This window comes from Uranotaenia lowii, chromosome 2 (assembly GCF_029784155.1).
Source record: "Uranotaenia lowii strain MFRU-FL chromosome 2, ASM2978415v1, whole genome shotgun sequence".
Classification (NCBI taxonomy): domain Eukaryota; kingdom Metazoa; phylum Arthropoda; class Insecta; order Diptera; family Culicidae; genus Uranotaenia; species Uranotaenia lowii.
Window position 1 is genome coordinate 169,106,804 of NC_073692.1, and position 17,882 is coordinate 169,124,685.

Genomic DNA, 17,882 nt, shown 5'->3' on the forward strand with positions numbered 1-17,882 from the left:
GTCACCCTCCGCTGCCATTTGGTATATAACTTCATGGAGAGCTTATGCGAGATTGCGTCCGTTTGGCGGAAGAGCGAGATGGAATGCTTCGCCAGAGTAAGCCAGAGGGATGATTCATGTTCTGGTGACCGTCGTCGTCGTAGTCGTTAGGAATTGCTCTGTGTCGTCAACAGAGAGGAGGAGTCAAGCCCACCTCTTCCACGAATTCCCGATCCGTGAGATGAGGGATGCCGAGGCTGGTAGCCGTTTTTGCCATGGCCATTCGATAGGGCCCTTACAATTCGGTACAGGTTTTGGGCTGACTGGCTGGCTGGTTGGCTGCCAGAGTGGTGGCTTATGGCAAAAGTAAAAAATGTGGAATTTCGAAATCAAGTAGGACGAATCATAAATTCTCTCATGCAGTCAGTGTTCGTGCGGGTGTGTATGCATTTTTCCGCCCTCTCTCCGCGATTTGTGTGTTTTCCTTCCGGGGCTGGATGTCGGAGCCTGAGCGTTTTGGCTGATCTCCGGGATGACGACTACGACTATGATGATGATGATGTTGATGTTGGTTTTGGGTTGGTGCCGTTATTATATGGCATCAGATATCCAGAGACCAGGGGTTGGCTTCCGAGCTGCCGGCAAACAGACAAACAGTTCACGGCAGCCGACGAAGTCAGTATGTGGTCGTTGTTATCGAATTAACGGAGTGATTTTTAGTTGACGAACGGATATCGGGAAGTGCACCTAGCATCGGGAAGCATCTGTGAATCTCCTGGATTCAGGGCTATCTATAAATCACTTATTCCGGTCATTGATAGCCGAGTAGACTCTACCGTTCATAGGATACCTCTCGAGAAAGCTTTCAGCAAATGAAAAATGCATTTCTCAGCAAAAAACTAAATCTAAACAGAAAAAGTTCACCACCAGAGGCCTACAAAGCATCGTAGTCGAATAATCAACCTGAAGTATAGCGAAAAAGCAAACCAAAAAAAAAAAAAAAAAAACAAATCCAGTGTCAATCGAAAATTAGAGCTTTCTCCAACAAACGGTTTGACGAAAAGACTGACGACGACCCCGGTGTGACGATCGACGAGTGATTCGAGTTTAAATTGGATTGCTATTTTTCCGTTCTCTCCCGTGGAAATTCGCATCGTTTCTGGGTGCAAGTGCAGCTGTGTTCCTAGAGTTAAGTTTTTTTGTGTGATGTTCCCATGCACCGGAAGAAAAAAATCAGAGTGGGTATCACGCAATTAATGATGCGAAATTGAAAAGGATTAACGTTCAAATCGCGGTGTTATCGTTACGGTTGCGATTCGCGATTCGGGTTTTAAGTGAGTGGGAAAGTGTCACGAAGTTGGATGTGTTTGCGATCAGATATCATATGGTACTGCTGTTTTTAGCTTATAAATCGTATAAACGCGTCAATCTAGAACCGTGAAACGTGATAGCTAGCAAAACTTGGTTGAATGTTTTCTTTTGGAGATATGGAAAGTGGGACGATGATACAGGATAGTAAACCAGGTAAATTGCATCAAAACTATCTGATTTGATATGCACCTATAATTCTATTCGTTTTCATACATTCTTTTCCATCTTCATTTATCTTTAAAATGAATTGTTAGATTAACCTATTGATGGCCGAAGCTACTTCTAGCCGTATAAATTTTCTGAAACTTTGTAAATATGTTTGAAAACACGTGTTCCCAAAAAACTGTTTTCAAATTACTGAAAACTTAATTAATTTTCATACACAGACGTATAAGTTATCCACAAAGAAAATACTGCACTTTTTTCGAACTCTCTTTTTTTAACATGGCGTGTTTTAAACATTCCAGCTGGAAGGGAAGTAAGGGGGACTAAGTGTACACAGTAAAATGAAAATTTGGGCACCAATTCACACTTTCAATTTTTCACAAAGCGGAGCTAAATCGCATGATTAAAAGTGGTGACCCGCAATTTCCAAAATTCGATGTATTTGGGTCGTAATTACAACCCATCCCAAGCCACCAAAAGACTCGTCTAAAAGGTCAAACACAACAAAATCAGCAAAATCAAAGTGCTGAAGTTCGATTCATTCAGCCCAAAATTTAAGTTCTTATTGAAACTTTGAAGTTCCATTTCACATTTGAACGGCCTTCTGTTCAGCTCACGAGTAATCGTTTAATCAACAAAAAAAAATCTTTTCTCTCCTCTCTCACTTCGGTCTCCATCAACCCATGAGGTGCAACCGGTTTCTCAGCATCCATCTTTATTCCTCCCATCACCTCAATTCTTCTGGCGGAATTGCTTAGTTTTTGACTTTGTTCGATACATTCCGGCACGCACGCCTGTTACACATTTGTTTGATTTGCTGATTCAGCAATCAAACAACCTAATGAAAAAAATTAGTCCTGATATCAGACTTCAACCGCAACCCTTCGAGATGATAGCCAACACGCTGCCACGACGCCACGCCTAGGAGTGGTAATAAGTTTTTCTTGAATAACCGCAAGGGCAGCCAGCGACCAGCAGCGAAGACGCATGTTAGGTATTACTCAGAAACGTCACAAAAAAAACATATAAATCAAACATCCGTTAAAATAATACCGGTTTAAAATAAATTCGAACTCCATGTTTATAACTGCTAAGCGTAAAATTATACAAATTCTTGAGTTTATCATGAATTGCTCCAACTGACTTTCAATGTGTGATAAATTCGTGATAAGAAAAATACAGTTGGACGATATTATTTAAAGTAAAACAATTTTTTCAAAAACAATCCTTTTGCGGGTTAGGTTTATGTTGTTCTGAGTTGAAAGATCAATCTAAATTATACATTTCAACAATTTCCAAGCTACAAAAAATGATTAATTGATTATATGCCCTTTTGTGCTGATCGTTCACATTTCATATTCATGAAATGGCGGACACGTCTCAAAAAAGGCTATTTGAGAAACTTTTTGGAACTTCGAGTCCATAGAAGGCTATTTGAGACCTAATTTGTAACTTTTATACTGAATGGATGTGATTGACATGTCACAAAAAAGGCTATTTGAAGAACTTTATGGAACGAACACACACATATAGGATCTCAGTGAAACTTCATGTTTCTTTGAAGAGATCTAAATTCTACCTTAAGACTAAATCGTACATCTTTCAAGGATATAATGGCTAGCATCTTACTAATGCTAACACCATCAACCCACAGAAAGAGTACTATGTATGCCGTGACCTAGTCTTGATCTCATGACCTCTGGCTTAGAAGACTTGAACGCTATCCTCTAGGCCACGGTCGGCGGCCTTCAAGTCCATAGAAGGCTACTTGAACCTTTTTTCAGCGGAACTCGAACTTCGGCTCCCCAAATTTTGTAGGTTTGTGCCGTTTGTGCCTGAAATTTTTACCCGTTACAGTCCCTGGAGTGTCAATTGGACACTCCTGACTGAAACCTTTACATCTCTCTTGTTTCCCAACCGATTATCACGAAATTTATAATTTTGGAAACCTCGTGATGTGACTCAAATATGTTTTTCTTACAATACTCAACCAAAATACGATACATCCAAAAAATATACATCAAAAAAATACATCCAAAGTCTTAGAAAAAACCGAAAACACATGCTTCGGAAAAAAGACTGTAGATCAGCTACGGGATGCTCAAAAAATGAAGCTTAGTTTCCAAGGAAACTGAAGTTAGATGCTATATGTTGCACATTTTTTAATTTTTTTTAAGATCATGGCCAAAACCGAACATTTCTTTTAAGGAGCCGTGAAAATTGTTTATGGCACACCACATAAGTTTTGAAAAGACGATTGAAAAGTTGACATAATTAAGCACATTTTGGCTTTTTCAGATTGTCAAAATACGAAACACAGAATTTTTGATGAATTTTCAAAGGTAGCTGTTTTTCGAACTTTTTGTCCATTTACATTTTTTTAAGGATTTTTTTGCACAAAAAATAACTTTGCACTGGATTTAGAGTATATTAACTCAAGATTTCCGCAAAAAAAATTGTATTTATCAGAAAGCCAATTTCATACCGATGCTAGTGGTGTTATTACATAAGCGGCATATTTTACAAAAAAAAATGATCCGTTTCAGGAAAATTAGACTTGTAGTTTGTTATTGTTCCTGTGGCCGCAAAATTTGGCCTATTTTTTGTAGGTAGTTTTATCTTGTTTTACAATGTTTTAAAATTGAATAGATTTGTTCTACCAGGTTATCTGCAGTTGGGTCTGAACGAAAAAAATTCCAAAAACAGTTTTATTTTTAAATTCTGACAGCTTTGCAGTATTGAAGGGTTCCTTTGATTTTTAAAGTTTTCAAGAATTTACCTATCTGACGTTCTATAAATATGTGGTGGTCCGATGAAAATTTTGACCTCTTTTCCAGATGTTCCGATAAAAAAAATCTAAATTAAAAAATCAATTCTTGACTTTGTTTCACTGTATCTCACTTCACTGTATCTTCTTCGGTAAATTACCGATTTTAGTAACTCAACTTTTTATTTTTTTCTCATTAATTTCAATATTACTTTCATTAAACATACTTGACTCTAAAATATCTCAGATCTTCAGTATATTGGAATGATGATTAAGATGCTTCGAATCTCTGCTGCGGGTCACATTGACTTGAACAGCTTTGGAAGGTTCCAAGTCAACAAGACAATTCAACCACATTTGAAATTAGCCGTGGCATTGTGTCACTTAAAATTTCGGGTATTCTGTTTTTTTTTTGTTACATCCTGGTTTTGCCATACTCTACACACTAGAGATTGTCAAGATTTCTGTGTTTAGGAAAAAGCTCATATTTTGAATCTTTAGTTCCTACTTTTTTGGTGTAGAATACGCTCTTAAATTTCAAATAAGGCTAAAATATATTCGTAAAATTCTTTATTTTAGGCTTTATTTTATTAAAATGGTTAAATTTTCATCCGCCCAAATGACTCGTTTTTTTCGAAGATTTCGGATGTACGCGATAACAGATCCATTAAACAAATAATACGGGTTCCGTCCGCCAAATGATACTGCGTTCCATTTTTAAACAATTATTGTGCACGTTAACAAATTGTTAAGAAAAATTTCATGAAAACGGTGTGAATAACATCGTTTAATTCAAGTAAAATGACTAACTAAGACTGTGAATTGATCGTTTCGAGCGTAGTTTAAAATTCCTCTTCCAAGTCATTCTAAAAAAAAAGTTAAGAATGTTCCCCTGTTAAAAATCATAGAAATAATTCTTGTTTTTAAGGCCCTTAACAGCAAAACCATTTCTCAAATTTAAAAAAAAATGGATGAACCCTCTGCCTTTTCTATCTCCTCACTAAATAAAAGTTAGGAGTTTCAAATAATCTTATCTTGTTTTCATATACTCTCCCAGGTCAAATTTGGCAAAATTTGATCTCTGAAGTTTTGGAGCTACGTTAGAAATTGTATGAGAGGTCCCTTTTACTTTTTATTACCCCTCTGCAAAGAGGGAGGGCATAGAATTATTTCTCGTTCCTAAATTCTCTTTTGGTTTCTTCGTATGTATAATTCTATAGATATGCAACGGAAAATTTATGGAGTTCCCGTCTCCTCTTCCTATCCAACTCAATGGAAGAAAGGGGTCTCAAATAATCATATAAAAATTACTCGTATCAAAACACAATCCCATACCAAGTTCGGTGCCTTTCGACTGATTAATTCTCTTTTTTGTTTTGAAACATGTATGATGGCCCCCTCCCACTTTTTATTTCCTCACTGGGATCAGGAAGAGGTTTCAAACAACGTTGAGTCTTTAACCGTATTCAAATGTCCTCCCATGCCAAATTTGGTTCGATTTGCTTGATTATTTCTTCAGTTATGAAAAATTGTATGGAAGCCCCATCCTCCCTTCCTGTTTCCCCAATGGAATCTTTTATCCACCCAAATACCCCTGCGCGCTAAATTTGATTCATTCCACTCTTGAGTTGAAGAGATATGTACAAAATTGTAAGGATGTGCTCTTCCCTCCTCCTATCCTCCCGATGGAAGTAGTGAGGTGTCTCAAACAATCATAGATCCTTTCCCCATATCCAAATGATCCCATGCCAAATTTGGTCCAATTTTCCGACTAAATCTTCACCTTTCTATCTATCTCCTCGCTGGGATAAGGGAGGGGTCTAACACCATCTAAGAAAGGTTTGTTCTACTCAAATATCCTTCTTAGCCTAATTTGGTTCCATTTCCTCGATTAGATCTCGAGTTATGTAACAAAAATAATATTGAAGGGGCTTCCCTCTTCCTTAACCCCCACTGGAAGAAGGGAGGGGTCTCAAATAATTAAAGAAACATTCCTCGTATCCGAATAATTGTTTAAGTATGCCAACTAATCGAAAATGAAAACTTTTTTACGAGCTGTAAATTTAAAAATTCGATTCGTAATTTATTGAATAATTCTATCAGCATCTAGAATTTTCTGGTTAGAAAATAAAATTTACACATACATATATTAGAACATGTTTGTTTCATCTTTGATAGCTTATTTTGTGATTTATCGAAAGCAGGATAAATATTTCCCTCATAATAATTGGAAAGTAACTTTAAGATTTCAGACTTAGAATCCAAAATTTAAAAAAAAATCCAAAGAAGTAAATCCAAATTCTATGGAGATACGGATAAAAGAGTTCAAGAGTATAATTCGAACCCTGGAACCATATTTTATTTAGAATCTCATCAGTGTCTTAAATTCAAATATCAACGCAATTCATAAACAAACTTGAGAAACAAAGTTACAATCAGAGCCAGAGAAGAAAAAAACTAAATTATTTATTAAAAAAAATTATTTCATTTCAATGTCATTTTAATAAACCTAAAAAATTGTTTTTATGTTATGTGTTAAAATTTAAAAATGTGATGTGGATTTTAAATTTCACATCAAATATTGAAAACAGGAAAATTTGTCAAATAGTTATTTTAAATGTGGCAAAAAATAAATTTGCATACATAAAATCAGCATGAAGATAAGATGTTCAAAACACATAATCAGTAATCATTAAAAATTCAAATGTTTTACAACAAATCTCTCGAGTTCAAACCATGAAACTTAAAAAAAGCAAAAGACTTGAAAATGTCAATAAATTGAATCTCTATTTGTATTGAAATCAATTTAAGAATTATCTTTTGGAAAATGATACGTTGAATTCAATATATTCAGAAAATTCAGTGAGAAAATTTTTATAATCAAAGTACTTCAGAATCAATAGTAGAAAACTTCAGTTGGAAAAGATTCAATTTGAATTTGAAAAAAAAAAACAAACTCAGTATGGCCGATTGGACCAACTTAAGTAACTGAGGAAATTTGTTTTAAATTGATTTTTGCAAATTTCAATAATGATCAAAAAATTAACAATAATTTTGCATGATTCATTCTCATACTTATGGTTATAAAGTGAGCATTCTACATTGCCCAGTTTTATAAATTCAATTCCCATTGATTTTTAATGACTGTTCAAGTTCTTCTTATTTTAAAAAAAAATTTCAATAACTTCCGGTATTTGCTCTGACATTGTCTGGATAAAATTCAGGAATATTTCTTTGTAAAGTCTTAAAATCAATTAACGTATAAACATGAATTATAAATTCTCACAACTAACGGCAAAGTTTAAATTTAAAGCAATATACCTTGCAATTGTACAAGACATTCGGACATAATTAAAATGGGAGATGTTTTTCTTTGTTCTACCTATTCTGTGCTGCAAGTCTTCTTTCGAAAACTGATAATTTGGTACAGTTATTTGTTCAAATCTCGACCAAGTTAATAAAAAGTAAAGCCTTAACGTTTTTTTTCTGTTGAGAAAATATATCATATTAAAAACATAATGCTTAACTCGCTGAGAACTCCTGAAATATGTTCTTTATTCAATGACGTGAGAACGTGATGAATTATTTTTGATGTGGGTAGACATTCAAGAGTTTCCATATTTTTTCGGGCATTCACGGGTTTTCAAAGTAAAGTGAACCAGATAATTAAACTACGGTCTGGATTGTTGCCATAATATTGTAAAACAAGTCCGTCTTTTGCTGGACTTATGCACAGGAAAAAAGACAGAAAACTCAAGCTGTGCAACATTTTTTGAGCTAGCTTTGTCTGAATTTCTTTTTAAAAGGAAGTTTGGAAAACGATTTTGACGTTGCTAACGCGTTTTGATAAAAATAATGAAATTTGAAGTATTATTCCTCACTACCTTCTTGATGTTTTTTTCGAAATAATCTCTGAATTTTGCCAATGTTAATCCTGAATTTGTTTAGAAAATCTAAATCATAAACTCAGATTTTACCAAGTTTTGAAAAAAAAAAATGGTTCTGATTTGCTCAGCCTTTATAAATGCGAGAAAAATTTTAGCATTATTCACTCTAGCGGGTCTTAGCTTTTATTTGAGTAAAACTATCCGAGATATTATGGGACCTCTTAGTTGTTATATTTTACGTTATAATTCCGATTTTCCAGCTTGTTTCTACTTTTCCTAGGTTCCTAGTATCTATTCGGTATGATTAAACTAAAGTAAAATAAAAAGTAAAAACTTTTTTTATGCTTCAATCTTAAATCTAGCTGACAAAGTGAAATTTCATTATTCGAACCAAATTGGTCACGATGATTGTTCAAAAACGCCATCTTTGTCATTCGGATTAATTTTCAGACGCCAATGAAATTTTAATAATGTCTTTCTTCATAAATTAATAGTGAACATGATTTAGTAGTTTCTAATATACAGAATAAGTAATCCGGTCTGTATGACCCTTACCGGCTAATTGTTCAGTTTTTTATCCGTAATGGGAAGTTGAGCTTCCACGTTGGGCGATTTACCATTTATTTTTCGAGGAACCGAGATGCAATCTCGAATTTTGAGGATAAGAATATGAAAATTTCTAGGAAAATTTCAAGAAATGATAAAACCGAAAACTGTTTAGTAATCTTTCAAAACATTTTATATTATAAATCCATTGTGCTACCTGTTTTTATTTACTGAATCCTAGAAAATTCATAATGTCTTTTCAAAGTTATTATTCACAAGGGACCATATTATTACATGTCATTATTCAACATAACCTTTAACTAAATTAAGTGTATTTTGAACAATTTATGTCTTAAATCAATCTGTACCCTTCCAGCATAACATTATTTCTACAAAAAAAGCCTAAAATGTTTGTAGAACTACATTTCAATAAGTCATTAAAATACCAATGAAGAAAATTAAATATATTTAGTTTTTTTTTGGCTATAACTCATTGCACAGCACTTAAGTTTTTTTTATGAATTGTTCATATTTGGCAGAAATCTAAACAATCCCTCAATAGCGGCTTTATCAAAGTCGTTGTTCATTACAAATCTATTACCTATTCCAGCTGAAAATATATCGCCCAGCGTTTATTACCATAAGCGCCGATGAGAGGATGCAAAAAAAAAATTATCAACCGGATTCACAAGTCCGGTATTGCAGAATGCCAAATTTGCATACGGCTTAATCTGGGTATCTGGGTATTTCCTCACGTAGGCTCTCGCAATAACACCCTAGATTTCAATAAATCGGCTCAATTTCAACTGGACTAAGGGCAATCCGAGAATTCGATGATACGGGCAGAAGATGGAAGGCGCCTTTCCAACGGCGGCATCGATGCAAATTTAATCAACTGTCGAACATTTAAGTAACAGTAGCTACTCACTTTGAACGTTCAAAGTCTAACAGAAAAGGAAGGGTGATTGCGAAGAAGGTGAAACTGCAGTACCTTAGTATTTATTTCGTTCAAACGTCTCAATGTCAATAGCTTAATCATCAAAATTTCAACTCGCAACACTTTCGATTTCAGCTGTCTAAACCGAAGTAGAGTAGGAGATGCGTTTTTTTTTCGGTGACTAACAATTTTTATCTTTGTTTCGTGTGTGGAACATTTTGCTGCCAACCTAAATTCCTACAACAATCTTCTAAGATGTTGCAACAAAGAATCGACCGAGCGCAATAATGGTGGTGAAATACCGGGTGACAAACTGTTTACCAGCAAATATGTCTCCCTCTTGGCAAACAGTATATTTAATGTTTTACACCTAACGAACGGCATTTGGATCAATTTGTATTAACGCAGTTGGTGCTGTATTTGTTCGACTGATGTGCAGCTCATTCCGAGATGTATCTACATACTTGTTGCTTCTCAATTAATTCCAAAGAACTTTCAGGAAAATGGAAACTGCAGGCTATAACTTTATTCAGTATTACATTGAGCATATTTAATCTGCAACATTTAAATTTAAAGTCTACTTTGCAGAACGACAAAAACCTTTTATTAAAATATATTAGGGATAATTTGCACGTGAAATTTTATTTAATTCATAATCAAGACGTAAATAATTCAAATCATCCAGTTTATTTCAGATTCAGGTTTTTTTTTTTGTTATAAGGATGGAAAAAAGGAATGGTTATGTGCAGTATAGAAACAGCAATTAAAATTGCTAAAGATAAACTAATTCTATGAAAATTTTATTTTTAAGATCCAAAATTTCATTCGAGATTGAAATTGAGGATTTGTTGTAAAACCCTCTATTTTAAAATGGGGAAGGAGGTCTTTCATTCGTTGAACAATGAGAAGGAATTTTTTTTACAACCAGAGACGAACCAGCCAAAGGCTAAAGAAAAAAAAATGTTTTTACAAAGTTGTTCTAAATAAACATATATAAAACAATATTTATTTAGAAAGTATTGCAGTACAAATTATGCAAGGCCCTGCTAACGGGGGTTTGAAGTTTTACCCCCCTTATGACGATTTTTCCAACTCAAATGGATCTATCACAGTAGTGGGAATTATTTAGGTCCAGGAAGGGGTTTAAAATAAGTGTTAGGGGAGAGTAGGGTATCGTGGGCCATGGGGAAACGTGGGCCACTTTTAATATCTCGAGGTGTGTTGAGATAAAAATCTCAAACCAATCGTCATCGTCTTCGCTTTGCGTAAGCATATATTCCTATATGTTGTTAACTGAAATACGCATCATATGCTTCTTTTATTTATCAAGCTAAAAAAAGTTAAAAAAAAAATTACTTCCATAATTAAAAAAATACCCGCTAATTTCATCGATGGGGAACCTAAAGTGCATAACAAAAATATGCTCATACGCTTATGATCTTAGTTTTGTCATGATCTTTCACGTGAAAAAGGAATTTTTGATGAAACATCAATAAGTCACACAAACGCAACCAATTTGCAAATCATAGCTTGTGGGGAATCGTGGGCCACACATCTTGAATCACCTATATTTTTATGTTTTTATACACATTAAGAGCTTTAAATACGTTCTACCTATCTGTAAAGTTTTCTTATGCCAAATGAAGAGTTATGAATAATATTTTGTCCATTCTATGTAAGAAATTTTGCCAAAATATTCGCGAGCCAGGTTTTGGAAACTATGCGATCATACACAGCTCTCTTTTTCATTTCATCATTTGAAATTGCTTTAAAATAACGAAATGAATTGGGAAATCACAGTTTTGGGTCAACTCATTATTTTGCATGTTATTTGATCAATTTGGATTTGGTGGCCTACGATTCCTTACCATTTTTCAAAATCCAAAAAGTATTGCTTTTTTTCAAACAGTCAGAATTTGGGGAAAATAACTTATTAAAAATTTAAAAAAAAACTTTATGATACCTTGAAAATGTAGAAAACCATACCATTTTTCATTCTCATTTAATCTTTTATAAAAAAGAAGTTATGGAACAACGAAAAAAAGTGGCCCATGATTTCCCACTCTCCCATAACAAATTTATCAGAAAATTTGCTCGCCTCCGGAGTTTTATTACATATCACTCTAAGATAGGGAAACCATACATACTCATTTAAGAGTTCATGTACTCTTTTGTGATGAAGAAATGGGCGTATTTATCTTTTTGAGTATTTTTTTGTTGAAATAAATTTAACCGAAAAACGAACTTATTTCTTCCAGTTTATGAAGTTTGTGTTCCACATCTTGAACAAAATATACTGAAGAAATGCAACTTACAGACACTTCTCAAACACTACTATTTCTTCAAATAATCCAGCTAGGAGTATTGAATTTCTGACTCATCGTTTTTCAATCGTTAAAGAATATTTTGAAAGAAAATTTCTAATTAATTTAAATGACACATGACTTTCAGCAAATTGGCTTTATTTGAACGATTTTAGTTATCTTGGTATTAATCGCAATCGCAATGTACTCTATTTGGCGTTGCAGGATATGTTAACCCTACTTTAAGACCTACAGTCTAGACTCAGAACTTCTCATTTTAGTAAAATATGATAAAGACAAATATTAATCAGTTTTTAACAGAAAATTGTGAATTGAAACTTCATAATATGCATCGTTCCGAGACGATTTTGCTTGTTTACTGCTTGTCCACTGGTTGCTACTGTACCAGTGAAAAAAAAAAACAAAAATACAATAATTCTTATCTTTCAAACCCCCAACTTTACCCTTGAAATGTGTTTTTTTAAAGAAGTTTAAACAAGTTCAGAATTACAAACCAACTGTTTTAATCCTTAAACTCATTGATGAAATCCTAATTTAACGTATCCACAACTTTGCGTTTTCATGTGATAGATATTTAATACTCGAGACAGTTAACCGATTGGGCAAAATGAAATAGAAACCCCAACATTCATTTCGATTTATTGAAGAAATTGAATGAAACGTATTCTGCAGATAAAAACATTGTTCAAAAAATCATTTTAAACTTTTTTACAATCAGTTCCATATGTTAAAGGATTTTAATCAAATAAAAACTGAATTTGATAAATAAGTTTTAAAAATTGCATAATATTTGTATTAAGAAAATTCCAACTATAATGGTAAAATACTTATCGTTTCTATTCATATCTGGCATTTGTTTTAAGGTAATTTTTTTTTCAAATTTTAACGTGTTCTTAAAATCGACCATGATTTTGAAAATCATTTATGAAAAGTGAAAACAAATATTCGAAGAAAATAGCAACTTTTAAGCTTAAAGCTTAGTTCTTTTAGAAATGGGACACTTTCATTTGCTAATAGCTCGTTAACTAGTTATTGGATATTGAAAATTTTGACAACATTTTGTTGCCTGTAAAAAGAACTAATCGACCTATTTTTTTCAAAATTTAAAATTTACGCGTTTTTGAGATATGTACGATGCAAGAGAAAAAGAAAAAAATAATTTTGCACAGTTTCCTTGAAAATACGTTATTATCAAATTGATAGCTGACAAAACCGTTGATTATTCAAAGAATTACTGAGTTTTTGTGGTGGATGAGTATGCAAACACTGTCAATAATGTCCACAAAGTTCAAATCAAGCATTGGAGAGAAGCACATGATTGGCAACGACGGTTAAGGATCATCAAGGAAGTCAAGTCTCATACCAGCATTTTTAATTTTCAATAAACGAAAAACTAAGGGTAGATCGCTGAAATGTCCAAAACAATTTTCTCCGATAAGCTGAAAGTGTTGCCTAGTGATGACTCATTGAAATCCAACCTCAAACAACCATTTTTTGATAGTTCCAAAGCTCTTAAGCTGTAAAACCGGTACCGAAAAAAAAAACGTTCAAAAATGTGGTCAAAAATAATAAAATTTGGTCATTTCGAAACAACTGTATCCATTAAAATGCTTCCAGTTTCCAGTTTCCAGAGAAGTATTGGACCAAAAAGTATCAGAAATTGAAGAAGGAGGGTGAAGCCACCTAAAATATAGATTTTACGAAGTATAAGTTGGAGAAACTGATCAATACCATGACTGAAAAAAGTGTGCGCCGGCCAAAGGGAGATACCAAGAATAAAGTCGAAATTTCTTTAACAAAAAACGGTAAATATTTTTTTTCAATTTTTTTCGTGAAAGATCATAACATTACCTTCTTTTTCTTCATAGAAAGTATTTCGTTCAAACGAATGGTTTTTTAGATACAGGCATTCGTAACTGTCCCATTTCTAAAAGAACTAAGCTTTAATTTTGATCTGTAATGTTTTCTAAATTTGTGTTTTCTTTTACTTTTAATGTTTTAAACCAAATTTGCAATATTTTGTTTCTTACCAGTTTTTTATTGCTCATTAAGTATTAAGTTTCAATTCAATTTTTTTAAATGTATGGGAGAGTGTGGTATCATGGGCCACTTTTTTTCTTTGCTCCATAACTTCTAGATGATAAAAGTTAAAATAAAAAGTGGTATGGTTTTCTGTATGCTTCAACATTTCTAACAGATCATAAGTCATTTTTAAATAAATTATTTTGCTGAGTTCTGATTATTTAAAAAGCATTTTTTTGTATTTTTTAAAAATGGTGGGGAATTATGGGCCACCGAATCCAAATTGATCAAACAACATGCACAACATGACAAAATTCCTTATACAAGAGTTATGTTCGTCTATATCGTAATGAATAATATTGACAGAACATTTTTAACTCTTCATTTGGCGAACAGATAGGATAAATGTATTTTAAGTTATAAATGCGTATAAAAACACCAAAATAAAGGTTGCCAAAGAAACCCCAAATTATGAGGCCAATGATTCCTCACAATAGATGATTTGTAAAAATTTCTTTTCATGTGAAAGAGCAAGACAAAACTGATATATTAAACACATGAGCATATTTTTGTTATGAACTTTTGTTTCTTCCCCGATGTAATTTTCGGGTGCTTGTTCAATGATGTAAGTATTATTTTCAAGCTAGTTAAATAACAGAAGCACACAACATATAGAAATATATGCTTACGCAAAGCGACGGCGATGAGAGTTTTATTGAGATTTTTATCTCAACACACAGCTGAGATATTCAGAGTGGTCCACGTTTCCTCATGGCCCACGTTACCCTATTCTGCCCTGGGTTTTTTTTTCGATATTATTTTTAATGATCATTTGAACGAATAGGATTCATTTAAAATATAAAATGTAATTATCATAAATTCCGAAAGTAAATTTCATTTGTTCTTTATTTTGATATCAGGAATAATTTAATTAAAAAATCAACTCTGAGTTCGATCACTGAACACCCTAAGAATTGAAAAACCTTTTTCCTTTCCAATCTGAAATTGATTGCACAAGGCAACAAAATTCATATTTTTCCTATGTGCAAAGAATTTAGCCCTTTGATGCATAGTGTTGTTTTAAAACAACACTAATCAAAATCCAAATATCTTGGAAAAGCGTGGATATTTTCGACTGATGTATTCACAAAATTATTGTAGAGATTAAAAGAAATAAGCCCATGCTATTTTTTTCATGATATTTTAATGCATGTGTGAGATATTTAACAAAGTATGTAAAAATCAAATTGGTTTATTTATTTCTTTTTTTTTTTTTGAAAAAAGTTGTTTTTGGAAAGTTGCAGTTATTTCTTCAGATTTGCAATTTCTAACATTTTTTTTAATCTCAATCAACCACTGAATCAGTAACTGCTATTCTAATTCTGAAAAAAAATCATGCATTAAATGGTTTAGAGTAAATTTCGCGGGGCTGATCCCATTTAAATATGCATTTTTTTCCTATCAAATCACGTTTTTCCGAAATAAATTTTGAAAATAGATAAAAAATTATTAAATTAATTTGTGAACATTACAAAGATTTCGAAAATAAAGAATCAAGTTTCCCGAATACCACAAGTTATTTTGACTGCTATCTAATGTTTTCTTTTCGACAATTTTTTTTTCCAATTCTGCATAATGAGACAATTTTCACGATTTTGAATATGTTAATCAGGTGGAATCTTTGAAGTTTCTCGAAGCATAAGTAATATCGTTTTGTATCTTCAACAAAGTTGTTAAAAGAGTTACCAAATACTCAAAAAGACTTTCTTGAATTATGTCAGAAATAGTCTTATTTTCAAAATTTTTTAAAAATACTAGAATTCAATTTTTTCAAAGCGTCTAGAAAAGCTCTGAATTTTTGATTAGCTGAAAAAAAGTAAATGGATTCATAATCTGATCAAATTTAAACTACATGTTTGAAACCTAAGGTAATTTATTTTAATTATATGATTTAAATTCCTTTTATTTCTGATGAAATTTATTAATTTTATTCCGACTTTTTGTGCTCTGAAATTTCCGCATCTAGTTTTAATTCTGGTTCGTACGAAACTTCAATTTTGAATTGAATTTCGTATTCTTTTTATGGTGTTCCTGAATTATTTAAATTTATGCTGCCTTAAAATGAGTATTTAAGCAATTTTCTATCCAAGCATAGGGAATTTGATTTTGAATTATTTAAAATAAATTGCCAAAAAAAAAAAAGAATTTGAAACTTTTATTTTTTTTTAAATTTATTCTTTTACTATTATTTTAAAAAATATTTTAAATTGTTTCCCGTTCCAAATCATTTTTATTCTTTTTTTCCAATTTGAATGATGGTTTTAAAAAGCAGGATGGTTTTGGGAATTCATTTCCTTTTTCATTGATGGTTTATAATAGTGTTATTATTGCTCACTTAATTTGAAATTCAAAAACTCCAAATCAAACCCCTCCCCCCATTGGACGAGTCCTTTACACGGACCTGAAAGCACACATCAGGAAAACTATAGTTATAAATATACATGAAAAAGTCAAGCCCCTGGAAAAGAAATTTGACAAGTTGTTTAGGATTGTTAATTTTCATCAATCATCATCAAAAGATGCTTTGAGGCGTAAAATAATAAAGCATTCAAAAGTTCTTAAGGGAGCATTCAAAATGTCGATCATAGAAATAATGAATTCAATGTCTTCAATAAAGGACATACGTTATTCTAGTCCTCAACAATCAATAGTTCACTTTTTTAATAAAAAATTCATGCCATAATTCAAAACATACAGTGTTTATCTCGATTGGAAGTTGCTACTTCAAATCAAGATTTCATTAGATTTTTCATATGAAAATTTGTTCCTATATACTGTAGAAACGACAATAATTTTAGGAATTGGTCCTATTTAGTTAGCTTTTCAAAAGTTCTCATTATGGTATCTGAAACTAATTTTTTAATTGAATCAGTTTGAGATCTGAATGTCGATTTGTATAAAACAAAACTTATAAAATTTTTATTTAAATATGATGTTGTAAAGTTACCATTTAATGATCCAAAATGATGATGAATAGTTTCTCATATCCATCGTGAAATAGCTTTCGATTCTCATAAAAAATATCAAAAATCGAGCCATAGATGTACAATTTTTTAAATTTGTCGATGCTGTAAAAAACGTTACCCAGTATTACGGATTGGCTTAACGATATCAGCTGCAAACTTTATTTTGCTTTAATTTTCCTATAACAATACATTTGATGTAAAAATATTTTTCGGAAAATCATCAATGTTTTTACAATATTTTTTTAAGTTCGCTTACCAGTCTGGGCTTGAATGCATCGAAATGCAAATCAAAGATTCACCTTTTGAATCTCGTTTCCATATGCTGGAATATGATTTTTTTTTGCATCACGAGTTTGTTAATTTCAAAATTTCATCCATCCAATCATTAATTTTTATCATTTCAGGCAGTAGATTATTTGTAGTATTTTTACCCCTAATGTAAGCAGCACACTTATACTTTTTCTGTAAACAAATTTTGGACAGAAAAAATGTAAAATTGAACTCGAACAAAATTTGGTGTTTTATGCGATATAACATCATAAATATATCAAAAACTTTAGTTTTTCGTTTGATTTTTCATTAAAACAAAGTTTGCTACAACTCACCCCTACTTCCTAGTAGGGTGAAAATCGAATGTTTTTGTAAATTCAAAAATATCAGAATCAGAATGGGGGTAGGCTTAATAGCGGCACGTTATCCAAACATACGGGAAAATTGTGCCTAAATGCCCATCAACCATAAAATTTTTGTTGTACAACAGGTATGATTATCTGTGGACATCGAGTTTTTAGCAGCCATTGAAGTTGAAAAGTGTCGCATGATGCCCCAGTTGACGGTAACCAATTTGAATGAAAATAA

The 17,882-nt window shown here is 32.4% G+C and overlaps 1 protein-coding gene across 2 annotated transcripts in view; it reads left to right on the top strand.

The window, feature by feature from the left end:
• The first annotated feature begins 384 nt into the window (after positions 1-384).
• LOC129747581 (photoreceptor-specific nuclear receptor-like) overlaps positions 385-17,882 on the top strand; it is a 171,506-nt gene continuing 154,008 nt past the window's right edge. For both annotated transcript variants that reach the window (XM_055741868.1, XM_055741869.1), the window contains exon 1: positions 385-1,503. In XM_055741868.1, coding sequence (XP_055597843.1) covers positions 1,449-1,503 — 55 coding nt within the window. In that variant the 5' untranslated portion in view covers positions 385-1,448. The remainder of the gene's footprint in view (positions 1,504-17,882) is intronic.